The sequence below is a fragment of the Pipistrellus hanaki genome, assembly GCF_964339955.1.
Source record: "Pipistrellus hanaki genome assembly, chromosome: 5".
Classification (NCBI taxonomy): Eukaryota; Metazoa; Chordata; class Mammalia; order Chiroptera; family Vespertilionidae; genus Pipistrellus; species Pipistrellus hanaki.
In genome coordinates this window covers 6,722,305-6,749,761 of record NC_140507.1, presented here as the reverse complement: position 1 = coordinate 6,749,761, position 27,457 = coordinate 6,722,305, and the positions used below count along the sequence as shown (strand labels likewise).

Below are 27,457 nucleotides of genomic sequence, written 5' to 3'. Positions count from 1 at the left end.
CCAGCCACACAGGCTGACTCGAAGCCTCCGTGGGCCTGTCTCCCAATTCCGATGAGCGACCAGATGCCGGGAACCTGTTCAGCAAATGCTGCCGCGCCTAACAAGTGTGAGGTTTCTTAGCACAGGTGGACGATCTGGCTTCACAGAAAGTGACGCATGAGCTCTTTGAGGCTTTTCCTTCAACAAATGAAGGAAAAAACCGTCTTTCTTGGGACCCCTCGGGCAGAGGGAGGGGCAGGATGTCCAAGGCCAGGGTCAGGGAGAGCCTGCGGGTGGGGCGGCCTCACCTGGGCACACGTACTCCTTCTTCTGCACGTCTGCCACGTTGAAGCCCCTCAGGTGCACGGGCGCCATGCAGAGAGTGAACTGGCCGACCGTCCGCCGCTGTCGCAGCCAATCAGAGAGCCAGGCCAGGTGGCAGTCGCAGTGCAGGTGGTTGGAGTGGAGGCGCCTGGGGGAGGAAGGGACAGAGGGAAGGCACTGTCACAGGCTGAACGGAGGGCCAAACCTTTCTCCAGTGTGATAGCCCCAGCAGCCCCCGGAGCATGCCCCTTTGCACAACTGAATCGCCACAGGAGCCTCAACCCTAATGCTGCTGAATCACAGACTACAGTCATCGCCACGTGCAGGCCCCACCCCACGGATGCCCCCTGGGTTCTGAGCAACTCACCGTTTCTTTTTCCTTTTTTTTTAAAAAATATATTTTATTGATTTTTTACAGAGAGGAAGGGAGAGGGATAGAGAGTTAGAAACATCGATGAGAGAGAAACATCCATCAGCTGCCTCCTGCACACTCCCGATATGGACGGCCTGAACCAGCTTCTCATCTGTGCCACAGTCTATGGAGGCGCTGGGCTGAGATCGGAGGTGCTTTCAGCCTATCTTTCTCTCCCATAGCGTCCCTTAAATGACCCCCTCATGTAACCCCATGAGCCCCAAGCCAACACCGCTGGTGCCCCATTAGGCTGAGCAGGGCCTGGAGAAGGTGTGTCCTCTCCACCCTCCTATCCCAATAGGGGGCTGTCCCCACCAGACCTCTGAGAAGACCCCCTACCCAGTCCCAGGACTCTGGCTTCTCCCTCTAGTAGCTATGATTCCAGATCAATTTCTCCTTAAGTGAATAAGATACCAAAGAGCCGCCTGCAGGACCCGTTTCCAGGGGACTCCCATCTGGTTAAATGGCCCGGATTTCCTTTCCACTGACTGGGGGCAAACTCAGGATGTCCAGGGGCTTCTAAACACCCTTCCCCGAGGTTTCTCTCTCAGGGCTTTCTAAGCTGATGTTCCTACAGCCCAGGTCATCGGGAGTGGTGGTAGTAGTTGAAGTCACATCAGCTTATCCTACACGTGGCTTTCTGATGTAAATTTCAAACACCCAGCCCCGGGCGTGCTAATCAGTGTCGGGAATTCCGCTCGGTGTCCAGCCAGCGATACTGAGTGCCGGCAGGAGCAGGGCCAGGCCACCTCCACGCCTGGAGTGGAGAGAGCTGAAGGGTTCTTGACCGCCCTCCTCTAGTGCAAGGTCAACATTGCTAACTGTTGGCCAACGGCAGCTCACTTGTGCCGCCCACGGACGTGAACTCTGGCCGGCCAGGTCCAGTGGGGGCCTTGCAGCCTTAGGGGGCCCTCATCCCCTCCTATCAGACGGACTAAATGAATGCAATTCCCACATAGAATGCCATTTTTTTCTGTTGAAAAAATTTTAAATATTTTTATTTTAAAATGATTACTTTTTGATGTTGCAATTTTCTTTTTGGACTCCAGAGCCAATAATTAAGGTCAGACACATTTTAATAGGCTCCTAGGTCCAAGACACAGTGCCTGTCATGGGCCGCAAGCAACTTTTCCTTTTGAGCTTGAAGCTCAGACACCCCCTCCCACCGCCCCCCACTCCCCATGCTGCTGAAGGCGCTCCAGGAAGAGATGCGACAGGTGGGAGGAGTTGGGGAGCAAAGTCCGAAGTTGGGGGAAGGACCTCAGGTTCAAGAGGGAAGACCTCTGTCTGTTCAACAAAGATGACCACATGTGCCAGGACAGAGGGCCTGGCGTGAGCTTGCAGGGTCCCTCTTTCCTAAAGAGCATGAGGAGAGGGACTTCGTGGGGAAAGGCAGCATGAGTGACAGTGGTCTGTCTCCTGACCCTTCAGCGAGCTGCTGGGGAGAGCGGGGACTCCATGGCCATCCCCCGCCCCCTGCCAGTGTGTCTAGGCTGCCTGGGATGATGGAGGGGTGGTCCGCTGGGAGGCAGGCTGGTGGCACACAGGCTGAGGGCCAGTCCTGTGTGCCAGAAGAGAGCTGTTGGTGAGAGTTGGGCTTTCCTTAGGAAAGGCCGTGGAGTGCAAGCAGAGGACACAGGGTTCATGCTGAACCGAGTGTGGATCAGTGAGAACAAATTCCCGTCAGTTCCAATCAGGGTAAGAGATCAATGCAAGAACAGAAAGGAGGTTTAGGTAAGTCAGATCCTTGCTGAGCGGATTGCTTTCTGAGATAATCAAAATGTCAGAGCCCCCCCCCCCCCCTTTTGGAAGATTCGATTAGGTGGGTGCTGCCTGAATTCCCGATGGCCAGCCCCAGCCTCCTCCCCCCTGAACCTTGCTCCCCGTCCCTTTGTCCGTCTTTGTAGGAATCTCTCCTCTCCCAAGGGGCACCTTGGAGAAGAGGTGACCAAAAATGACTTGGAAGCCACGTCATGGCTCTTGTCAAAAGCCTGCGGCGGTCATCGGACTCAGTTTCCCCCCTGCCGCACTCTTACCCACCAGGAATGCTGGGAGCGTCCGGCTGGGCAGACTCTTTCATGCTGCCCTTCATATGATGTTTGGGAGACCAGATTGAGGAGTATCACCCCCAATGTGAGCCTGGAGTGAGAATTCTGCCAGGAGTATTTCTCATCCTCTGGAGTGAGAAGGAAGTGATTTTAATGATTTTCAATACTTTTGGTGGTTCGGATCGGCTATGAGGGTGATGTGGAAGCTCTGGTCACCCTCCTTGGCCCACCTGGAATCTATTCCTCTACTTCTGTTTCTGCTGAAACAGTGGGCTGTGAGGTCACACTGCCCGGATAGAACACTGGCTCTGTGCTTTCCGACTGTGACTTTGGGGGGTGACTTAACTCTGGGCCTTGGTGTTACCCTCTGTAAAATGGGGGTTTTAACGACGCCCCCTTTCTGCGGTTGTTGTGAGGACTGAAATGATTCCTGGTGAGCACTCAGCACTGGGCCTGGCACACCCTGATGTTGGAACTGATTATTATTGGGAGGAGATGAGCCTCAGACGCCTTCTCCCAGCCCGTGGCCCTGCCCAAGGCATCCAGGTGGCGGGTGCTTCCTGAATGTGGTAGCGAGGGCTTTGCTGACAGAAACACCACACTCCAGGTTGGCAAAGCCACCTCCACAGAAGATAAGGTGGATGAATACAAACGCCAATTTGTAATAGGTGCCTTTTAGCCACAGACACTAAATTAAATTTCCAGCAAATCCTTTTAGAGACCCAGTGTTCATTTTCTATAAAATGTGGCTTTCTGAATCCAATATAAAAGCTTTCCTTTAGAAATCCCATTTACGACTTCCTTCCTCTCTCCCCCTTCTCCAGCACCAGCCCACCCGCCCACCCCCTTAATCACGGGGAAGGGGATTAGTCAGCTCAAGTCTCCAGGGAGCTCTGCACAGAGCCATCTCTGAAATTAAACCAAAGAGAGAATGGCACAAGGCAGGGAGCAAAGGGAGCAGACGAGACTGATTGATTGATTTGAACCCATCAGAGGAGTGCTCAGGACCACAGGGAAGGATGACAACAGAAACAAGGAGAATAAACTCTTCCCAGACCCCATACCCCCAAACAAAGCACCCGAGCTCCAGACCCACCACCTCCTGTTTCCCCCTCAACCCCGCCCCCCCCCCCCATCCCCCACCTCGGGGTCCTATGGACCCAGCCCAACCTCCCGCTACTGCTGCTCCTAAACCGAAGGTAACAGAGGGGAAGCAGAGGTCACAGGGGAGCAGCCCCAGGAGCCGGCTGCAGATTTCTGCGGGGAAAAGCCTTATTTCTCCTGGTCAACCTGCTCACCTGGGGACACAGCCCCAGCTCCCTGAGACCCACAGCCCCGGCCACACTCTTCTCCAGCCTGGTGGTGATCTGATGGGGACTTTGAAAAGGACTTTGAAGACCCAATGGGTTCTCCTTCAAACCCCGTCAGTGCACTGTTCCATTTTAAAAGCGCGGGGATGGGGGGTGGGGAAGGGATGGATTTTCTTGGCTGAATTATGTTATCATACGAGGGCTCAAAGGAAGGACCTGGGAACAATGATGGAATCTGGACCCAGATTCTTCTTCTTCATAACAGCTGGTACTGGCTGAGTGTCCACGGTTATGGTGAGGTTAGCCATCCCCCGGGCTTCAGGAAGCCCGGCCCTGTGCCTTGGCCCTAAATGTATTCAGCTGAGAGCTCGTGGGGGCTGGCTCTCCCCTACAGCTGACCCCTGAGACCCCCCCAACAAGAAAAGGATGGGTATAAACCTCTTAGAAAGGCCAGCGGGGTGTGCCTGCTGCAGAAGGGTGGTTTAGACCCTGAATGGCACCCTGATCCTCCCTCCTGTGCCCTCGCTCACCAACACCTCCTCAGTCAACGGCAGAGGAGGCAGTATCAGGACAGGAAAACCCGCTGGCGGGTCCTAGGACGGAAGGTCTCATGGTAGGTCTTACCTTGCTGCATGGTGGGCTGAGCGTGAGGGGAAGCGAGGAAGGGGTGGGGGGGAGGTGTAGGGGCAGAGGGGGAGGAGAGCAGGGAGCCTTACTCACAGGGTTCGGATCTTCGGCATGTGGTTGAAGCTGGTGACCAGGATGCGGCTGATGTTGTTGTTGTTGAGGGTGCTGCGGAGATGGAGGAAAAGGGACATGGTCAGCAGGGGCGGCCTGAGGGGCACTGAGATGCTCATGAAGGCAGGGAGGGAAGGATGTGACTGCAAGAGGAACCAAGGGTCCCTAGCCACGGGGCAGTGGGTGGGGCAGCTGGAAATAGATGGACGGCTCTCCCAATGGTTAGGGAATCCGAGACCCCTCTTCCCCTCTGATGCCACTCAGTCCTGCCTGGCCCACCTGGACCAATAGTATTGCTTCTTTAAACTCTACGGGGTGCTGAGTGCTCATGACAATAGCTCTCATCCCCACACCTACCAAGCCAGCTAGCAACACCCAGCCCTCAGGGGAGGCATGTGTGAGAGACGAGGAGGCTGAGCTACGGAGAGGCAGAACGGCTTCCCCAGGGACCCCAGCTGCGAAGCTCTGGAGATGGGCTTTGAACCCAGTGCCACCTTGTTGCAGACCCCTGGCGCTGCCCCTGCACCCACTGCTTCAAAGGATGCCACGTGGCAAGGCTATCCTGACTCCTCAAGCTCCTCTTATCCATCACCAGTGAGTCTGAGAGCCCGGGGCTAGGTCTCCTCTTCCTGTGTGTGTCTGTGCCATGGCTGGGCACTCCAACAGCAGGACATTAGCACTGACTGGGTTCTTTGTAAGTGAAAGGAAAGAGATGTGGGCTCCATAGATGGGTCAGCATGAAATAAGGCTGCAATCGGGCCGCAGACACAGACAGCCGGGCCCGCCCTTCTACTGGAGCCTGTCATGGAGGCCCAGGGACAGCACGGCCATGGCACCGTCTGCAGAATGTTCTGTGGCAAGATCGCCAGGTGCTTTTGGCCTTGGGCTCTTGATGAGCACAGTATCTTCCTCTCAAATGCCCTCTAGCATTCTTCCTCATGTGCATTACTTCTGCCCCATGCCCTGATCCACTCATGGCTCTAACTGCATCTTATACACCCTAGTTGTGTGGTCTTGGGCAGATGATCAGCATCTCTTACCCACAGGTCTTCCTCAGCAGACCTTAGAGGAGAGAATCTGGTCCTGCCTGGTCACTCCTTCCACCTCCATCCCCTGCCCCGTGGAAACAGAAACCACTTGGTCCAGCACATAGCAGTCCCCATACCCGCCCCACCCAAGGGGCCCTGCACAGATCCCTTTCCCGGTCCCCGGTGACTGAGCTCCTCACCCCCGCCCCCTTCATTCTTGGCATTGGTTTGGCCAAAAGGCCAGGGGGGAGTCTGTTTACACAAAGACACAGAACCTCACACTTTTGCTCCCCTCCCTCTCACATTTATTATGTACCTATCGTGTGTCTGGCGTTATTTCAGGCGCATCACGTGACCAATAGGAATGAACGGACCTGCTCGGCCCACTCTCTGCACCTCTATCAACGTGCCAGTGCAGACACTGCCTTTTATGAAGTGGAACCCACAGGGCTGCGTGTTTCACGTGGCTTATCTTTTCCATGAGCGAGTGTGCGAGTCCATCCCATCACCTCAGGAAGCCTTCAGAGCATCTCATCAGACAGGGCTGAAGACCCTGCCACTCCCATCTGACCGGAGCTCGGGCTTCTGCAGGGAGTCTCCTGGGGGTGGGATCTATGCCCTCCAACCCTCTCCATCCGGTTAGAAACGCCTTACATGGCACCTTCGTTTCTCCTTCTATTTATCCCAGAGTTCCAGCTCCACCACCAGCTACAGCCTGAGCATCCCCCGAGCTCTCAGAGGCAAAAGCAAGACGCCTTGGCAGAGAAGCGGCTTCCTTCCGGCCAGGCCCAGCCGCCCAGCGCCGCTGAGTTCACGGCCAGCTCTCATTTAGCTGAACAGACGTGCAGTTACACGCAGGGCTTCGGCTAACTGCATCCGGCAGCGGTCCGGCAGCGATGACTTATTAACGTATTACTACACTGATATTTAAATGTGAGCCGTAATGAGGGCTATAAAACATTTACGATAATAGCAATTATTCTAGGACCGAGATGACTTAACCCAGTGTTCAGACTTCCATGATTTGCTGCATGGGGCCTGCCAGCCCCGGGGTAGGATGGCGGAGGGTCGGTCACCTCTTAGATCCTCATCGCCAGGGCAGCTGGAGTTTCTGCTTCCCTAATATACACAGATTTATTTGGTTTCCAGTCTTGGCCTGTGCAAGGAGCTCTGGGATCCGCTTGGCTCTGGTGCCCCTGCCTAAGCAGCTGGCATCCGAGGAGGCGCCGTGATCCGGCACAGCCAGCCGCTTGGTGAGCATGGCCTCGAACGCCCAGGCCCGGGTTCGACTCCGGCGCTGCCACCTGTAGCCGGTGCAGCCCCACGTCCTTAACCCTGTTAGGTCTCCTCCTTTATGACGTGGAGATAATCACAACAGCACTGGCCGCATGCAGCCTTGGCGGGGATTAACGGGTAGGCTACTAATAACTGTCGGTATGGGCTGAGGGCGTATTGCCATCGCACTTAACCCCTCCCCCAGCCCCTGAGGCAGGCGCACTGTCATCATCATCATCTCCATTTCCTGGATGATGCAAGTGGTGGTACCAGGACCTGAGTCCACACAAGCCTGACGCTAGGGATGACGCCTCTCTGTGTCGCCTCCTGCTGCTGGAACAGGTTCCCAGTAATTTAGGGGCTTCTAACAACACAGATTTAGTCCTTATAGTCTGGAGGCCAGAAGTCTCAAATGCGTTCATGGGACTGCGTTTTTTGTTTTTTTTTCTGGGAGCACCAGGAAGAGAATGTTTGCAGTCTGTAGAGGCCACCCACATCCCCTGGCTCGTGGCCCCTTGCCTGAGCCATTCAATGTCTAACTTGTGTTGCCACACCTCCTAATGGCTCACTGTGATATCCTGCTTCTCTCTAAGGAAGACCCTTGTGATGGATGGCTGCTGCAGCCTAACCGGGTACTCCAGGCCCACCTCGCCCTCAGGAGACTCCATCCCATCTGCCAAGCCCCTTACATCAGAAGTCCCTGTCTGCATCCCAGGGAGCATTATCGGCTGAGCACCAAGGAAAGCACGCTTGGTGGCACAGGCCAATGTTACCCGCCGTTATTACTGTAGCGTGTTGAGTCCTTTATAGTTTACAATGCACTTTTCACCTTCATCGCGTTTGTTGCCGGCAGCACTCTGAAGTCGGAACTAAGGCTCCCACTTTACAGATGAGCAGATTGAGGCCACGAGAGGCAGGGGACTTAGGCAGGGTTCGGCCCTGCTGCTCTCTCTTTACACCCCAGTTTCTCCCCACCTGCCGGCGCCTCCTGCTTCCAGGGCAGACTTGTTTCTCCAGCGGGGCTGTTCTCTGCCTCCCCACCAGGGACCCACAGCTGGAGGTAATGGCACACGCCTCCCACTGCCTCCCCTTCTATCACCTGCCCAAAAAATTACCGACAGAAAAAGAAATGGGTCTGACGGTGACCCACCCACACTGGATGGCTGGTTCGGGCTGAGCTGTCCTGGCCTCATCAGTGTGACCCTATTTGTCTCCACGTCCTGGCTGAGTTTCGCCAGTTCCGGCGTCTGGTTTCATCCTCCCTGCTCTGCTCCTGGGGAGCTACTCTGAGAAGGTATGCTTTAACCAAAGGCATAGGCTTTCCCCCAAATAAATGCTTTCAATTCAGCACTTTTCAAGTTCAGGGTCAAATGAATTGTAAGAAACCTCAAGAGGGTACTGGCCTCCCTTTATGCAGCATCACAAGCTACTGAATGGGCATTTCAGTATGAACCAGAATAAGGCGCTTCCCCCACAGGCTTTCAGACAATCTGCCTTCCCCCCACCGTCTCCCGATAGTTCAGGACATTTCCCCCTGTCTCCCTTCCCCATGATGAACTCTCTTTACACTGAAACTGAGGTGGACCTGAGACCGTCTTGTCTCTCTTCTGTCTTATCAGATGTGGAGCATACATGCATCGTGAAGGGGGATCGTTCTCCATGGTAAAGTGATCCTTGTGGACAAGGCTACCAAAGCTTCCTGTCTTGGCTCTGAGCGCTAGAAAGAGGGTGTTCTGCTACTTTCCAGGGCCCGAGGGGGTGAGCGAGCTTATTATCCCTTCTCCGGTGCACACATTACACCATAACGCCCGGGGAAGTGTGTGCTTCTCTGTGCCCCTCAGCGAGGGGCTGGGGTCCTGCGGCCAGACAAGGCCCCCAGGAGTGGCAAATGGCGAGGGCGTGGCGCACATTCTGGCCTGTCCGGGGCTTGGCCAGCTCCAGCCCCCGGGGCCAAACCTCATCGTCCACGGCCTGTTTTCGTAAACAAAGTTTGACCCTCTTGCTTGCGAACCATCTAAGGCTGCTTTCATGTCATGGCTGAGCAGCTGCGACAGAGACCATATGGCCCGGAAGCCTAAACGAGTCCCTAAGGGGCTCTGTACGGACAGCGTTCCTCCACCTCTGGCCACTCACGCCGGGCAGAGCTCCGCTTGCCCCTGCCAGCGACGCACGGCATTGGGCCGGGCCAGACATGCAGCTGCTTTGTTAAGGAGAGGAGTTTAGGAAAAAGGCTTTTAAAACTTAAAAACAAAAACCACTGGCAGCAAAGCCCAAGCGGCGAGCAGCTGAACTGGGATTCAAAAAGCAGGCCGCCTCACTCCGACCGCACATGGCTCCCTGCACCTGGGGAGATGGTCTCCCTGTGCCCAGGCCCTGCTCGGAGACAGGCTGGCGCACCCACCTTGTCTGGTGCGGAATGAACGTGGGCCGTGGGTCCCAAAGTGAGGTGCCGGGACCTGTCGCATAACCAGGCCTCCCAGACCCACCGGATCAGAAGCTTGGGGTGTATGGGGGTGGGCGCCTTCCGTGTTTTAACAGGCCCTGCAGAGGAGTCCCAGGCAAGCTCGATGGAAACCACCGAAGGAGGGAAGAGCGAAGAACAGAGCCTTGAGCTGAGTGTGGAGGCAGCCCCCTTGCTGCCTCTGGGACTGAGGCCTCTGTGGGAGGTCAGTGTTATCTGCTTAGAAAGAGGCCTGAGCTCTGAAACAGCGCACAGGGAGGTGGCCGTCACCCTGGGAGAGCCCAGGGTGGTGTCTGCCCCAGCTCCCTTCTGTTCCCCGCTGAGTGGTGAGGTGTGGCCCTCCCCTGGTCCCTCCAGAGACCTTCCCCGGATCTGGAGGCCCTGTGTCCAGCTGCAGCCACGCCGCCCTGGCACCCTTAATGGGCTGACATTTCCCTCTGTCTCCTCCCATTAGGCCTCCGCTTGATCACTGTGGCTCCCTGGCTCCAGGCGCAATCTGCGTGCCGTGCGTCCATAACACTGTGTAATTGCTCTAATGCAGCGGCACTATCTGTGAGCATGCATCGCCTAACTGCAAAGCCAGGCGTCCGCAGTGAGTGCCTTGGCCGTCTCCCCGGGGGGCCAACCTCTCTGGGGTGCTCTGGGAACCCCTCTTCTTCCTTCTGCTCCGGTGGGGATCCAGACGCCCTGGCCCATCATCCCCGCCTCAAGTCTGGTTTCTCCTTACGTCCGGACAAATACGGTGGTTCCCTCCCAGGAAGGAGACTCCCAGCGAGTCATCGGCAGCCATGGCAACAGGATGTCCTGGTTTGTCCCTCCCCCTGTGATTGCCTGGGGGCCAGTCCTCTGAGCACAGACCTACGTGCCCCCGAGAGTGCGGAGCTGAAGGCACAGGGCCGAGCACTTTCCCTCGTCCTCTCGTCTCATTCTCTAAACACCCTGAGGTGCCGCTGCCATTTCACTTTGGATCCTAGAGAGACCAGGGCACTCCACCCAGTCACACAGCTGGAGAGTGCGGAGCCAACGTTCAAAGCGGGACACGGGTGACCGTCACACAGGACTGTCGCTGGACAGACGTCGCTGTCCCATTCCCGCGTCTCCCATGGTGGAGGCGAGTCACACAGGTCGTGGTGGACTCGGCCTTCACTGACTCGGAGGTGGCAGGGACCAGGACTGGTGCTCACCTCTCTGCCGAGAGCAGCAGCCATGCTGACCCTCCGCTCGTCGGGAAACAGAGGGCGCTCGGCACAGAGAGCGAGGGTGGCCTGGAGGCGACACGGGAGAAGGGGGGAAGAAGCTTCTATGGCCAAGGCTTGGCTACCACGTTCAAGCGTCGCCCAAAGCCGCCCTTGCTGTTGGCACGGCTGATGAATTAATTGTCAAGAATGCCAACAAGCCCTGAGAGTCCAGATCCTTCAGCAAAGCTCGTCTCCTGCCTGCCTAGAGCAGGGATCGAGTCCCGCCGGTGGCCGATGGGGAGGAGGGATGAGAGATGGAGGGAGGAGAAGAGGGGCCGGAGACCACCTGCCCGACATCACCTGCTCTCCTGGCCCGTCCTGGGTGCCGCCTGCTCCTCGCCGCCTTGATCTCCTCGTGGACCGTTTATTAACGCTCATCACCATGGTGTGGGCTTCTAATGAAAGCAACTGGTGCTGCACTGATTAGCCCATTACTCTCCGCTGTTAGAAAACAGCGATCTCACAAGGGGTCTCGCTCACTGACATATAGCAGGCGGCCTCCCATTTGACACCTCAAATTAGCAGCCAAAGCAGGAACAGCTGGGGTTTTTGTCTCAATATTTGTACCCGGCTCCAAAGTGATTTGGCACCAGAGTGAGCGTTATTTTTAAACACAGCGCTCTCACCGCCAAGTAACATTTTAAATGGTCTCCAGGTGACATGTAAAACCTACGAAAGAAAGAAGAACAGTCCACTGCCAATCTGGGCCCCCGATGCCCTGGACGCTTAGCAGAAGGGCCCGTCTTTGGCTCTCCCTTCGTGGCCTATGCACATTGTGGCGGACAGAACCTCCACCCAGCAGAGCCTCCCAGCTGAGAGAGAACAACAGAGAAGAGACGCCTCTGAACTGATTGTAAACAATGTGAGTTTAAGAAGGGAGAGATGCCTTTTCAGATCTTGCCGATGCTCAGAGAGATGCTGGAAGTGTGAGTCTCCACGATGCTAACCCTAACCCTAACCCTAACCCCCTAACTCTAACCCTAACCTTAACCTGCTCCGTGCTTGTGGCCCCTGGATGCTGAGGGGCTCTTACTCATGTGTTGAGGACATCATAGGGGCTACCTGGTGGTGGCTCAGAAAGACTCAGCTGCCTCCGGATGGCCAGCGTAACTGCAAAGTACGCCTTACCCGACAGCACCAATGAGATGGCCTCAGTCTCCTCATTCTATTTCATCTCCTAGAAACTGGGGGCCTGGACAGACATTCTCATCTGAACCAGGCAGCTTCCGGGTTGCCCAGAAACAGACAATTTCCACTTCTGCTGCCCTGGGTGTCCAGCCCCGTGAGAGGAAGAAGGGGAATGTGTTTAGCACCCAGGGGCGTGCACACTGAGAGGGACGGAGCGCACGCCTGTGCTGTCCCTGAGTTGGCACATAGGAGGACTCCATGAATATATACTGAGTGGATGAATGAGCTCCAAACTGTGAAGAGTCATGCTTTGGCATTTTTTGATGAAACACATTTCCATGCCTAACTGGTTTGGCTCAGTGGATGGAGCGTCAGCCTGCAGACTGAAGGGTCCCAGGTTCGATTACGGTCAAGGGCATGTACCTTGGTTGCAGGTACATCCCCATTAGGAGGTGTGCAGGAGGCAGCTGAATCGGTGTCCCTCTCATCGATGTTTCTAACACTCTATCCCTCTCCCTTCCTCTCTGTAAAAAATCAATTAAAAAAAAATATATATATAAAGAAAGAAACACGTTTCCACTCTGAACAGCCTTCTTGGCTGACCCGGGAATCACGAACTCAATTGCCTGTGAGAACAAGGTGTGACAGTTATGAACTCAATTGCCTACGGGAGCCAGGCTTGACCTCTGAGTCCGAAGATGGGGCTGCAGCCACCACCACTCCACGACATGATCGTCACTTCTCGTGTCCAAGGATCACTGCTATGCTAGGACATGGGTGTGAGGCTGCCGGTTGATCCCTTTTGTTTAAAGAGACAGCTAGGCATCTAGAGGCTTTATGTGAAGTCTCCTGCTTGTCTGCACAGGTGAATCGTAAGGAACAGAAGCCCACCTGGAACATACCTGGGGCTGGATCTGGCTTGCAGGTGCCCATTTTTGGTCACTAAACTAAACAGATTAATAATTTGAGTTCAAATATATACATTTGACACACACATATATGTTGCATGATATATATGTATCAAATATGTGTTTAGCGTATCCTATATAATAAAGAGCTAATATGCTAATTAGATTGAACAGCAGAATGACCATCCGGACAACCTTCTGGATGAAGCCTGGCTGTGAGGGGTTGTGGGGGCTGAGCCCCTTGCACGAATTTCGTGCATCAGGCTTCTAGTATGTATATAATGGTAGAACACTGATGGTGTTATGGTGATGTGGTTAAAGCCTCTGTCCCACATGGCATCTCCTGATGGGCAGTCACTAGCTGAGAGACCTTCTATTCCAAAGAACCCCCTTTAACTGGTTGTTCAATGCTTTCTTCCCCCACATACCATTACTCCAGGACAAAGAGCCCTGAAGAAACTATGTTCTGCCCGGCAGGTGTAACCCTGCCTGGTTTCTGCCCGCTACTCCTCCATTCTGGGGCTGAGTGTAGAGTTCGGAGCTGAGCCGCTTCAGACCTGTTAGCAGAAACACTGCACAAGATGCATGAGGCTCAGCTCCTGGCTGGATGCTGGGTGGTCCTGCTTTTACCTTCTGAAAGTTCTAAGGTGGAGGGAGCTCTCAGGGAGCTGGCTGCCACTTACACCTGGGCCAGTGGGGCTCAAAGAGGGCAGGGGCACCCCGTGTTTTGGGGAAGGGTTGGGATGGTGCTGGGATTCTCCTAGCTCTGCCTCTCCAGGGCCTCCCCGGGCACTGTCCCCACCCTAAGGCCATCCGGCAGGAGGAGGGCCATGTCCTGCTCCAGCTCCTAGGATCTTGGCTTTCCAAGTTCTGCAGAGTCAGGGACTCCTGGCCTCAGGAAGCCGAGCCCTCCAGGTCCCATCCCGATGGAAGTGGCAGCAGCAGCAACCGGCTGGTTTGGCTCTTCATTGGGCTCATGGCCGCCGGTCTGGAGACCCAGGAGAGCCAGGAGATGAGAGCTGACCAAGGAGCCAGGTACTTCCTGAACCTGCTCACATACTGGCACCAAAGCTGAGATGGAGAAAGGGCGGATGAAAGGGCAGATGCCGACCATCAGCCTGGAGCACCAACCGGTGCAGAAGCTCCATTTTGGGGTGAACTGATCCCCATATGCATCCGACAGCTCTGCGGCATTTCCCCACTGGCCCCCTTACCTCTCACTAAGAGAACACCCTCTGGAATCCTCGTACAAAGAGGCAGAACTGTTTCCCCATTTCACCTGAGGCGGACACAGCACATCAAAAGGCTGCTCCCCAACCTGGTTTGCCATGCCAGGATGTCAGCCCAAACTCCTGGAGGCTGGAGCCCGTAGCACCTGGGTGTCCATTGCCCGACCCCACCTAAGTGCCGCTCTTGGGAAATTGGTATCGGAAGTCCTACCGATTCAAGACCCTCTGTTGGTGAAGAACAGTTCAGAGACCTTCGCCACAGCCTCTTAACCCAGGAATTCACAGGATACACCCATTTTGAGACTAAACTAGCCTTCAGTTAACAGGAAATGAAAATCACGAGGTGCCCCCATATCATAGTTACCTGAACTGTTTAAGTGCTACTTATTTAAATTGGAAAAATTATCTTACATTTTTCTTAGGCCGATGTTCTCAAAACCAATCTAGTCATTTTAAGAATATGACTATGATCGCCCAGTGGCTCAGTGGTTGAATGTCAACCTATGAACCAAGAGGCCACGGTTTGATTCCCTGTCAGGGCACATGCCTGGGGTGTGGGCTCAATCCGACTAGGGGGCTGATAGATGGTTTTCTCTCATCACGGATGCTTCTACCTCCCTCTCCCTCTCCCTTCCTCTCTGAAATCAATTTAAAAAATATATTTTAAAAACATATGACTATGGTCGAAATCTGGGCCTGGGTGACAGAAGGAGGGGTGTGGGATAGCACAAGCAGACCTTCCTAGGACCACCTGTTCCTTTCCCAGTGTTCTAGGGGCTGAATGGAAGTGATCCGTGCTTCCACAGTGTTCCATTTTAATCCCGATTACCTGAACAAATCACAATTTGCAGCATAGCACACACACACAAAAAATCATATTCTGGAGATATTTTAAGACTTTCATTAAGCCATGACAGTTTTATACTCAAAGCTATGTCATGACTAAACACTCTGATTCCAGAGTCTGTTAAAAAAATAAAATAGTTGCATCTCCCAGAGGAACCGAGGTGAAACATTCCGTAAATAAATGAAAATGTCTGCTCGAAAACACCAGTTTTCACTGAGGCTGTAATTTACTCATTGTTAATAAGAAGAAAAAAGAATCACCATTTAGTTGGAAGAATAAAAAAACCAAAGGTAACACGAGAAATCTTCTGTTCCAGTAAAATACTAAATTGTTCAATATTTGAATAATTCTGGGACAGCTTTAACTTAGTTCTGTTCAGAAAATCTAGAGATGGGGCAAAGTGGGCATGCATTTGGTTAATTAATACCTACTCAACGAGGTCCCGTGTCCTTTGGCTTCCTGCTCTATGCAGGCTTGTGCCAGGCTTGTGCCAGGTACAGAGATAAGATGGCAGGACAAGGCAGGGCTGCTCTTCAACTGCACTTGTTATGAGAGGCCTGATTGGGTGTCTGTGACTCACCAGACACACACCTGTGGTGTCTCCTTTGACCCGCATCGCAAGCCTGGTACTCACTTTCTGTATTACAATATGGAGATGCCCCCCCTCCCATACCCCCAGCCTGGTGAAGCTGGAGGGCAGCCCATCCTAGGGGAGGACTCTGAAGCCCCCACGCTCCGCCCTGGCCTTGCACCTCCATGGCTGGGTGGTTCTGTGGCCTTGGATGTGATGCCAAATAAGTGGAGGACACAGGATTAGTTCTGAGCGCCCTGAGGGTCAGAATAGTTTTTCAAAAAGAGAAAGTATTGGTCCTGAATTTTTCCGAGCATTTACTACACTTGTTTCTCTGGGGGGCATTTTGGAATACATTTTTCAGTTTTCACTTTTTCATAGCAGAGCAGTTTGGGGACCGGGCAGAGAGGGACTAGATGGAAAAGCAGCCAGGGTTGCTCCAGGCAAGTCCTCCAGCTTCCCCAGCCTCAGCTTCCTCCTGAGGAAAGGGAGGTGAACAAGAGCCACGTCGTGAGGCGAGGATTTGCAGACAAGGCTCCATTCTAATATCAGAGTGCCTCGGCGACAGCACATGCAAAATCTGGAGCGAGAGCAGTAGCTGTGATACTTGTAAAGCCCACACTAACAATTACGTAGCATCGCTGTATTGCAGCAGTCCCCCTTAGCCACAGTTCTGCTTTCTGTGGTTTGTTACCTCTGGTTGACCACGGTCCAAAAATGGTAAATGGAAAATTCATAAAAACAATACAATAAACAATTCACAAGTTTTAAACTACGTGCCGCTGTGAGTAGCGTGATGAAATCTCTCTCCCTCCCGCTCTGTCCCACCCAGGATGGCATCGCCCTGTGTCCCGAGTACCTATGCCGCACACCCTACCCGGACGTCAGTCACTTAGCAGCAGATCGACTGTCCTGGGACCGAGTGCGTGTGTTCAAGTCACCCTTATGTTACGTAGCAATGGCCCCAACTCGCAAGAGCAGTGACGCTGGCAATTCAGAAATGCAGGAGAGAAGCCATAACTGGAAAGTGAAAGCTCTCGACATAATGAGAGAATTTAAAAGAATCGTGTCCTGAGATTGCTAAATCCTACGGTAAGAACCTCTATCTGTGAGACTGGGAAGAAGGAAAATGAAATTCCAGCTAGTTTTGTGGCCACACCTCAAACGGCAATGGTACAGCCACAGTGAGTGGTAAGTGCTTAGTTAGGTGGAAAAGGCATTAAACCTGCGGGTGGAAGGCGAGCAGAACCCCTGTTCTGGCTGATGGCGACGTGGTGCCCCAGAAGCACTGAGCCTACAGGAAGCCGTCAGCCCGTCCCCTGACATGAGTGCCCACATTCACATAACGGTATTACCGCTCAGTTATAATTGCTCTGTTTCATTATTAGTTAATCTCTAACTGTGCCTAATTCATAATTTACAATCGGAACAGGTGCCCTGTGGGTAGGGAGGACCACTGCTCGGGACATGCTATATTACATATTATACATGTTCATTGAGTTCCACATCCAGAGGTAGCTCAGCCGAAGCAGAGAACAGCCGACCGCCTGCCTCGAGCTCTGGGCTTTCTGAACTGGACTGACAATGTCTAGGAGTGTCCCTACGCCCAGTGCCCAGTACTCCTGAGCCAGGACAGCACCCCACACTGGGAGAGTGAGCACACACTGACCTGGGCATCAGGACTGTTGCCAACTTCTTCCCACCGGCTCCTTCTTATACCAGCAAAGAACGCTCTTTCCATTCTTCTGTGTTTACCATTGGGGCCCAGGGCCCAGCCACGTCCTGCCTGCCCGAATGTGGATGAATTAGAACTGCCCTAAAAGTCTGATTGTTCCACCACTGCCTTAACTCTTGAATCTCTGAATGTGGGCTGAGACGGCTCAGTGCACGGGCTGACAAGGGAGTCTGGGGAGCAAGAAACTGGGCGGTGGGTGTTCATCTACTTCTCAGTATTTGCACAACCCCAATCAGAACTGATTGGCAACCAAAGGGATGAGGAGGCTAGTTCAACTCTCCAGAAGAACTTTCTGGAAGATGGGGTGTGAGAGACCTTGCTTGCTTCTGTGGGGTCCTTGCTCAGCCTGGGAGCCCTGGATTCCACATCCCATAGCTGTGTGTCAGTGTGCACTCAGCGGTTCTGGTGACCTCTGGCCCAGTGAGTCTGACCCGCCGGAGAGCCCGCCAGCCCTCTGAGAGCTCTCCTGTCCCTGGCGCCTGGCGCTCAGCTAGCTTGAAGGGTGTCCGCACAGCCATGGATGACAGCAGGGTCTGCCTGAGCTGGCAGTGACCCAAAGGAGAGGAGGTCAGTGGGAAAGAGGCACCCACACCCCAGGGGAGGCGGGCTTGAGCACCCAGGCACACCGACCAGCATGATGCAGGAATGAGCCCAGGGCTGCCATTGCTCCTGGTTGCTAAAAGCCCAAAGCTGGAATTTTATGAAAAATACAATACATTTTAAATGTGAAATGCTCACTTCCATTGTTAAAGAACATGTTATGAGATTAAGTAAAACTCATCCGTGGCTGCAGTATGGTCTGTGGTCTAGTTCCAGCCTCGGGTTTCGAGAGAGCTGAAAGCAGGACCTGAGACCAAAGTCTGCCCTCCCTCAGCCTCCAAACTAAGAGAGGCCACTGAAGGATGGGCTAGAGAGACAACTGTACTCAGGGTCCCCGCGTCACCAGGGGTTTCTCCCGAAGAGCCCAACGGCAGGAGGTGCACATGTGGGCAAAGAGCATGGGGCCCGGGGTCTGGAGACCCAGCTGCCAGCCTCTTCGCTATCACCAACTTGTCCTTGGCACCCCCTGGCCAGAGCCGGGACTCGGGTAAGGGAAGTGGGGTGCCCGACGTGCAAAATGTTAGGAGGCCTGGGCTCGCTGTACCGTTTCTCTGCAGATACCAGGGCCAGCCTAGAGTAATGTCCCCGAATTTCCAAAATCGGCAAGTGACATAAACGGGAGTGAGGCCTTCCAAAAGGCACCCCTGGTTATCTGCAGACCCAAGGACCCGCAACAGTTTGCTGGGCCCACGGTCCCTCTGTGCAGACCCCTCACCGGCAGTGACAGCCTCTCAGGACGTGTCCCTGACATATTTGGCCTGGCGTTTTTGACAGCGAATCTGCCGATCTTCTGATTTACTACATGTAGTCAGGAGACTATATCGGAAAATCTTTTTTTCTCCTCCTACAATACTATTGAAGACATTAATTAACTATCTTATTTATTAGGTCTTCTCATTTTTGTTTCATTTGTCCGCACTCTTAATTTTTTTTCTTTTTCATTAAACGCTTCTCTAACCTGGGCAGGGAAGAGCCAGGTATAATTGGTGAGTTGCCCGCCCAGTCTCAATCTCGCTAGCATGGGCCAGAAACCCAGGGCTCAGAGCACCACCAGCCAGGATTCCCGCCCGAAGGGGCTGGAGATGCAGTCGTGGCATACTGGACGGCCGAATACGCACGCCTTAGAGAAAGCGGAGACGTGAACCGCCCGATGGCTAGAACAGGTGGAAATGAAAGGGCAGTGATGTGGGTAAGAGAAGGGCGTCGGGCACACGGGAAACAGGCCCCTCCCTGAAGAACCTTAAGTGCCCTACAGGAAGTTGGGGCTGTGTTTTGGGGCAGTTTGGAGAATGGGACCCCCAAACCGTTGGGCACCAAAGTCAACTGGCGACATCCAGAAGGGAGACTGAACCGTCCCTGGGACTAGAATGTAAGTCCGTGATAACGCGGGATCACTTCCCTTCCCTGGTGAGTTGGATTCATCTTCCCCTTTGCCGGGACCCCTGAACTGGGGGAAGAAGAGGACAGTTCTGTAGGCTTGCGGGAGGCACCTGCGTTTTCCTCGCCAGGATTTTGAGTCCTGGGTCGCTAGCTCGGCTTGGCTCTCGGGGCCAGCTCACATCACCCACAGCACATGGCGGCCACGCCTCAGGGGAGCCAGCCCTAGGACAGCCTTGGCGGCACAGCTCAGAGGGGGCAGCGGGCAGGGTGGGCAGTCCCCTGGCTTCCCTGACATGGGCTGTTCCTCTGTACAAGGAGGGCGGCGATAATGGAGCAGTTTCCCTAAAGGTTTGTGAGGACGCAAAGAGATCATGGATTAGAGCACTGGTTATGTGTGGGGATGGAGCACTGCCCGAATCCCAGCTCTGATCACTTGCTTTGGGGTTCCTCCCCAGTGCGGGCTCAGGGCTTTGAGAAGTTTTGCCTACACTATGCTTTTTTTAACCCCCTTCCTGTCTACCTGACTCCTTCCCTTTGTCCTCCAGGCCCCCGAGCTGGGCATACCTCACTGGGCATGCGCCATAAATGCGGAAAAGCTGGGCAGAGTTCAGTCTTTTTCAACCTGTATCCCTGCTGCTCCCCTCACTGCAGACGGTGGTTCCTGTCAACTCGCCTCCCAAGTTCTCATCCCCTGGAACGGGGGAAACCAACCTCCGTCTAGAAAGAAGTCCTACGGCGTCTCCCTCACGGGAAGGACGAGCTCATGGGGCGATCCCGTGTGAGTTTTCCACTAGTGCAGCTGACCCTTGAACGACACGGGTTTGAACTGGGCAGATCCACTGACCCGGGGAGTCTCTTCTCGAAACACCTGTACTGTTTTCCCCCTGAGGTTGGGAGTCTGTGGATGTGGGGGCCAACTGTATCCATTGCTCTACACCATTTTATACGGGACACTTGAGCATCCGCAGATTTGCACATCTGTGGGGGGCCCTGGAACCAATCCCCTGTGATACTGAGAGACGATTTAAGTTTTTTGGGGAGTCAAAAGTTATATGCAGATTTTTGACTGAGCGCGGTGGGGGAGGACAGGGGGAGTCAGCACCCCTATCGCCCATGTTGTTCAAAGGTCAACTGTAGGTGACGCCCACAGACTTCCCTTGAGCTAATTTTGAGAGCTTTTCCCGGGTCTTTCCTTGTTTTCTACTTCACGCTGCACAACGTCAGAGAGAAGACACACCTGAAAGACCACATCTTGCTTCTTCATGTGCCAATGGTAGAGCCGCAGGTGCTGAAAGATGAGCTGCCTGGGGACCGCGTGTTTCGAACTCCATCCCCTCTCCCTGAACCTCTGAAGAATTTACTAGGTTCACGCACGATGCCCTCACTTAGTTCCTATTTATGCCACTGCCAAGGTTCTCTATGGTGCCAAGTTGTGATGACAGAGAAGCATTACAAAATGTGGATGCCTCGCTGAGATTTGGAAGGTATGGGGGCTGGGCGGGGAGGCCCTGTAGATGGAGATGTCAGCTCCAGCCAGTTCCAGAACCGCTCCCCATTAAGATGGATGGTTCCAGAGCCGAGTGCCTCTGCTGGAGATTAGAAACCCGTGGAATCACTGATGATGATTAATTTTAAGTACTTAGCCACATGAAGCCAAATGAGCGTGTCTTTAAAACAAAGCTATTGATCTGGCTTTGTTTGGAATCTCGAAGATAAACTAATCAGATCCTGCGGACTCGGCGATGATGGGGAATGAGAACTTTTCATCAGAGGCTTGCAGGCTGCCAGCGGGAGAGACCCGGTGTGGCTGGATACTAGCTTTTCCGAGTTTAATTGTCTCCCGGATGGGGACGGGGCATGGCTGGGAGAAAGTGAGGGACGTGGAAGAAACGCTATTTGGGGAGCCCTTCCTAGGAAATAGATAAGGCGCCTCTTCTTCCCGTGAAGAAAACAGGCTCAGAGAGCCTCAGTAGCCTGGCCAAAGTCCGTCCCATTGAGTCCCGGCTTCCACACCCATGTGTGTCTGATTGCCAGACCTCCCCCGGGTCCCCCTTCTCCCCCACTTCCTGGTGAGGAGACCCCACCACGCCTGCCTTGTACAGGTCTAGCAGCTGCTCTGTGACAGCTGGTGGCTTCCATTTCCTGATCTCTTCCCAAGGAATTTTCTCATCCTTCCCAAGAATAGGGTGCTATTCTCCTAGCAGTCCTTCCTTCAGAAGCTTTCTTTGCAGGCGGGGAGAATTATGCCCACCCTTCTCAGCTCCGGCCTCTTGAGAAGAGAAGCCTTGGGTGACTACATTTGGGCACAGGGATTGGTTGGGGGTTCCGGGTCAGAGCGTGGTGAGGAGGGACTGGCCCTGTCAGGAGTGAGCGTCTCCCGCCCTGGCTGTGGGCCTGCCCCTCGGTACTGGGATGCTCAGTTTTCATCAGTCCCAGCGCTTGCAGCATCAGCTCCCCTCTGTCTCCCGTGATTCCTCTTGGAATCACCTTCTTCCCATGCAATGTGGACAGGCTCTCGCCAGCCCGATGCAGTCTGCAGGGCCTGGTGACAGGGGAAGCGACAGGGAGCCCTTTCCGTGCAAAGGGACATTTTAAAACATTCGCTTGTGTATTTGTCTGACATTTATTCCTTCTTCTGGAAGTCAGAGCTACGCGACCTGGTGACTAAATATTTTCAGGGATGCCCAGCAGACCCCACACTTAGCATTCTCTGGGCGGGACTGCACCATCAGAACTATTTTTAGAGCCAAGCAATTACAGAACTGGGAAAGGAGAAGGTATCCCCAAGATAGAGCAACCAACCCCATTCATTTTCCAAAAGGAGAAAACTTAGGCTCTGAGCATGGAAGGGACTTGCCCAAGGTCACGCAGCTAATTAGGAGCGGAGCGGGGACTGGATCCGGCATCTCCTGACACAAGTTCTGCTGGGCTTTCCTGCCTTCCTCTCCAACTTCCCCCAAACCAGGGCCTGGAAGTCTAGCTGGGATGAGAGCAGTCAGAATGTCTTCTTACACAATCCAACTTCAGTTTGAATGGCCGGAGATGACTCCTAGCTGACTCTCTCCCCCACCTCCACCCTCCCCTGCCTTAAGTCAGGTTTCCTTCTAGACCATTTGAAAAATCTGGAACCCAGAACGGCAGCGCCATGCTTCCGGGTGAAGTGTACAGAGCGGGGTTCTGGGGAGGTGTCCACTTCCTCTCACCCTCCCCTCCCCCCACACGTGAAGGGCTGCTGCTTGAAGTTTGGATTTACACCTGAGGCGAGAGCCCGGGAGGCAAGGGCAATGGCTTGACTCGACCTACTGCTTGGCCTCCCCCAGGCCCGTGCCCAGATCCCTTTCAAATTTTTGGGTGATTGCCCTGACCCCTGGTGCTCCCCTCTCTGGTCTCCCAGACCTGTCACCTGCCTCCCGCGTGCCCACACTCAGACAGGCTCCCCCGGACCGCGCTGGCAGGGGCTGGGGGCTACTCCAGCCCACCTGCTTCTCCCCCTGGCAACAAACCCTGTGAGAGCGAGCGGCGGGGAAAAAGGGCTCGGCTGAGACTTCCTTAGCAGGAGCCCCGGTCTGCGGGAGGTGCGGAATCACACTTTGCTGCCTGCAAACACTTTGGCCAAGGTGAGCCGGCAGGCAGGGATCTCCCGGTGCCCGACGCTAATAGCACTGCAGCGGCGGCCCCAGAAACGCACCGGCTCGGAACCCCCGGTGCACACACTCCCCCCGTCTCCCCCTCACCCCGACACGCACACGCACCACCAGGCAGCAGCCGCACAATCAACTCACAGGATCTCCAGATCGCGCAGCGCTCGGAAGGCTCCATCTTCAATGCAGCTGATGTGGTTGTTGTCCAGTTGCCTGTGGGAAAGCAAGGGAGAGCGTGAGGGCTGAGCGCGGGCAGCGCCGAGGCGCGGCTGGCCGGCGTCCCCCGGTCGCCGAGCGCCCGGTCCCTCCACCCCTCGCAGGCTCCGCTCGTCCCCGCTGCCAGGAGCTCCCGCAGAGCCAGCCCGGCTGCCAGGCGGCTCCGTCTCCTCTCTGACTGTCTGAGAGAACTACACAGACGAGCGCACCAAAGGCTGTCAGGTCTCAGTAAATATTAATTGCGCATTTTTTTTTTTTTTTTTTTTTTTAGGCAGAAGGGAGTAATTTCATTACATTAGGGCATCCAATCCATTACGAGCTCTTACCGTCATGTCACCGAAACAATTTCATTAAGCTAAAGGCCTGTAAATCATTGGAGGTCACTGCTCTGCCCTCCGAGACCTCCCAGAATGCTTTCTTTCCTCTCGCCCGCACCCCGTCTCCTTTTACTGGAAGTGGCAGCCTCTGACACAGCGCTAAATCTCCAGGCTTTATCTGCCCACGAGCGGGCGAGGGTGCATGGGGAATATGCCGATTCCAAATTAGACTCAACTAATCTAATTTTATAGTCTTTTTATTATTCTAAGCACCAAATGTCTGTGGTGGTGTGATGCCTCTGCGCTTTGTTGCGGGGCCCATCTGGTAGGTCATTCTATGGAAGCATTTTCTGACTGACGACAGATTCCCTCCAACGGCACCCACCACCCTCGGCAGTAAGGAAACCCACTGATGGAGGTGCTGCGGGTGGGGGGCAGAAAAGGGAAAATATCGTCGTTGCCTTCAAAGACGGGCCACTTAGGTTTAAATTACAGGAGAATGAAAGGCGCCTATTTTAGGACTCATTTCCCTCTCCAGCGTCTGGGCATGGAAATCCTGTCTTTTCAAAAGATGCCTCGATTCACAGGCAGTGCAGTTGGGACTGAGGCATTTTAGTGGAGAGCCAGCAAACAGATACCGTGATCTCTGAATCAGACGCCTCTGATGCGTGGGGATATTTATCGTGACCACGCTCCAGCTCAGATATCATGCGTGAGATGACTCATGTGATTTCTAAAAAAAAAATAGATGTTCTACAGAGAGTGGTTATCAGCACCAGACTGTTGATTGTGTTTGGGTGCAGAACTGCACTGTGGTTTTGGGGAGCCAGGGGGTGGCCCAGAGAGGTATGGCTGAACCGAAAAGCTCCCTCCTAGACTCCTTTCTGTCCTTTGTCTCAGGAAAGATCAGCCCCTCTCCGAGGAGGGATCTCCGGGTGCCGGGCTTTTCATGGGTAACGTGTGCTAATCTCCCCCAAGACAACTCTCTGCAAAGGACGCGTCCCAGCTACCCGGGGCCACCCTCATGGAGCGTTCCCGGTCCTGCCAAAGGCGGGATGAAGAGGAAAACACGAGTGTCGCTGGGGAAGTGCAGACGTGGGGCTGTGCGGGCGACGGGAGTGAAGCACACGTAATTAGAGCGATTAGTGCATCCCGGCAGATGGGCCCCGCGCCATCCGCCGAGGAGCTGGCCCGTCTCAGATGCTCGTGATACAAGACACCCGCCGCCCCGAACGTAAACATAAACAGGGAAAGGGTGTCTCAGGGAGCAGAGGCACTTTTTAGGGCTTTAGGTCGACCAGTCCTATGATGGCGGTCTAAGCCCTTGCTGCTGCCTCCTTACTGGGACCCCAGAGCTCCCTCTACTCCCCGAACGGGAGTGTATGAGCGCCCTTTCCACAGGTTTCCGTAAGTGTCGCCACCGACTGCCTGCACAAGTTCTGCTAAGGGAGCCTACCGGTCGTGCCGCCTGGCTTCCAGATCTATCATCAGCGGGAAGGCCGATGAATCAACAGCCGCTGCCCCACGCCAAGGCCGCCGGACCTTACCAAGCAGAAATGCAGTGGAGCTGGCTTTTGGCTTCAGAAATTACTCAATGGACATGCTGAACTCAGCAAAAAACGGCACCCTCCTCCTAAGTAGAAAAGTACTTAAATCATGAGACCGGGAAGCCAGGCAGTGCCGAGAGAGGCCAGTTTGTGGTACCATCTACTTTGGTGCAGTTGCCTTAGCGAGGGCCCTGCTATTAGAATTTCTTTATTTGCTGGATCTGTAAAGAATTTCTATTCTTTTTCTTTTGGAGAGCACTAAAAACCAAATAGGATACTTTAGATGTATAGAATTCTACATGGAAAGAATGCAGTCTATAGGGGAGAGAGAGAGAGAGAGAGAGAGAGAGAGAGAGAGAGAGAGAGAGAGAGAGAGAAGGAGAGAGAAGTGGTAGAAAGAGATTATAAAGGGTGTAGGGAAAGGAGGTGTGGAAAAGATTTTTAAAAATCCATTGCTCAGTGTCCCATTGGGCTCCTCCAACCAGGACCCTGACGTGGTGGGGACAGGGTCTGAGAGGGCCTGGTCGCTGCAGGGCTAGGTGCAGAGATGCCCAATGTATCAGCGCTTCCATGATGTTTCAGTATTTCAGTGGATATACCAGTTGACACCTCATTGCTTATTAGTAACGTGAAAACCAAGTTTCAATGTAAGCATCCCTGTGGGTGTATTTTATCGATAAAATTAGAACATACAAAGCACATCAAAATTTAAAATATTTATGTTTACGTGTGCTTTTCCAGAAGACATTTATTTATTATAATCAAGATGGTCTCCTTTCCTTCTGACCAGATAACCTAGACCGGGCTCTGTGGTCAGATTCATTTCCCAGATGGATGGGGCACCATGTGAGTCTGCAGGGTACAGGGCCGACGAGGGTCCCGTGGGGCCAACGAAAACCTCCATCGCGTCACCTCCTAACTGTTAGATGCCTCCAGGGCATGAAGCACCTGGGTATTTGTGAAAAGCCATCCATGGTTTTGCCCCCAGTGCCGCTAATTCCCGGAGCCAGGTCCCCAAACAAAGTAAGCACACACTGCTTCCGACGAGGTCTCTTTCTTCTCACAGTGCATCTCAGACCCACAGAATCGGCCCCGAAGCACGGGAGAGGGGAGGTGACATACAGCAAGCCCGTCGTGTCTGAGAGAGGCAGGGGGTGAGGGCTGCTGCACACACAGAACCTTCTGGAGCCAAGGCCAAGGCACTGGACTTCTCAGTGCCATCCTGGGGGTGGGTGGAGGCCACCCACGTGTGTTCTGAGCTCTTGGGTCAGAGGTCCCTAGAAGGTCCTCTCCAAAACACATCAGAACAGCCCAGCAGCCACTGCACACAGAACCCGTTACTCAGGGGGCCTGTTCAAAGGGGACCTGGGCAGTCTTAGGAGGCTGTCCGTTTTCCTCGGCCGTAAGGGCATTCCACACTGCTGCTGCTCCTTTCTCCTTAACACACAAATCGGCGATGGTGCTTGGACGTCACTGCTGGTCACGGTGGCTGTGACCCCGGAGCCCTCTTAGGACTAACACGCAGTGACCCCGCAAGCCCTCTACCTCCACCCGGGGTGCTGTCTGCCTGTCATGCAGACCCCTGCTGGGGAGCACTTGGGAGGAGACCCGGAATAAAGTAAGATTTCCTCGGGCTCAGGGTGAAGAGAGGGAGCAGGAAGGCCGGGGAGGGAGGGCAGCACAGGCTGGCTATTTTTCGGAGGCGAGTTTTATTGTCCGCTGCTTTACACAGAATACTCAGTGATTTACACTCTCCTGCCTGTGGATAAGCCCAGAAGCCCCCAAACGCTCTGGATATTGAATTAACGGCTCTAATTTCCCTGGGCAGCTCGGGTTTCGGCAAACAATGCGGGAGCTGAAATGATGCCGCGGTCCATTTAGAAAGGGATCCTCAGACCAGAGCTAAGGGCAGACTCCGCGAGAGGAGCTTCCCGGCTGCTGTGTTTTTATTCCCTGAGAATATAAACAAGTCAGAAAGGACAGCCAGCGTGAGCAAGGGCTCAAAATAAACTTCGCACACAGCGGACAGGGAGACAGCGCTTCGGTAAGAATTCCCTTTCATATACGCACCGCTATCAGGACGCCTCTCTGTATCACAATTTCAAATTTCATAACGGAGGCAGCACAGGCCTATCTCAATCCATAAAAAGGGGCTTTAAGAAACCCGATGACAAGATGAAGGGCAATCCACCTATCTCCCAGCCACCACCACCACAAGAGGAGAAAGAAAGGAAGAAAAATACAGGGTTTCCATGACATATTTGAGGCCCCGTGAGAAATACCTTAAAAATAGAAATATCTATTGTACAAACGGGCTTTGAAGATCTGAAAAAATGTACAATTCCAAGCTAGCTATCTATGTGTAAGGTCTACCTCCCAGAGCATATCCAGCCAAATACTTGCTTCTCATCCAGATGCTCTGGGCCCCCCGAGCATCTCGGCCCATGGATGGTTAACCTTCACCCCACGTCCAGGGCAGCCTTTCTCTCCGGGACGGCAGCTGGAGTCTCTGCGGCCCTTCTCAT

At 54.0% G+C, this 27,457-nt stretch overlaps 1 protein-coding gene across 1 annotated transcript in view; it reads right to left on the bottom strand.

Moving 5' to 3' along the window:
- SLIT3 (slit guidance ligand 3) overlaps positions 1–27,457 on the bottom strand; it is a 496,706-nt gene that overhangs the window by 93,991 nt on the left and 375,258 nt on the right. Inside the window, exons 6-8 of the mRNA XM_084884010.1 lie at positions 22,994–23,065; positions 4,794–4,865; positions 288–451 (exon numbers count right to left, since the gene is read on the bottom strand). Of these exons, the coding sequence (XP_084740136.1) occupies positions 288–451; positions 4,794–4,865; positions 22,994–23,065 (308 nt within the window). The remainder of the gene's footprint in view (positions 1–287; positions 452–4,793; positions 4,866–22,993; positions 23,066–27,457) is intronic.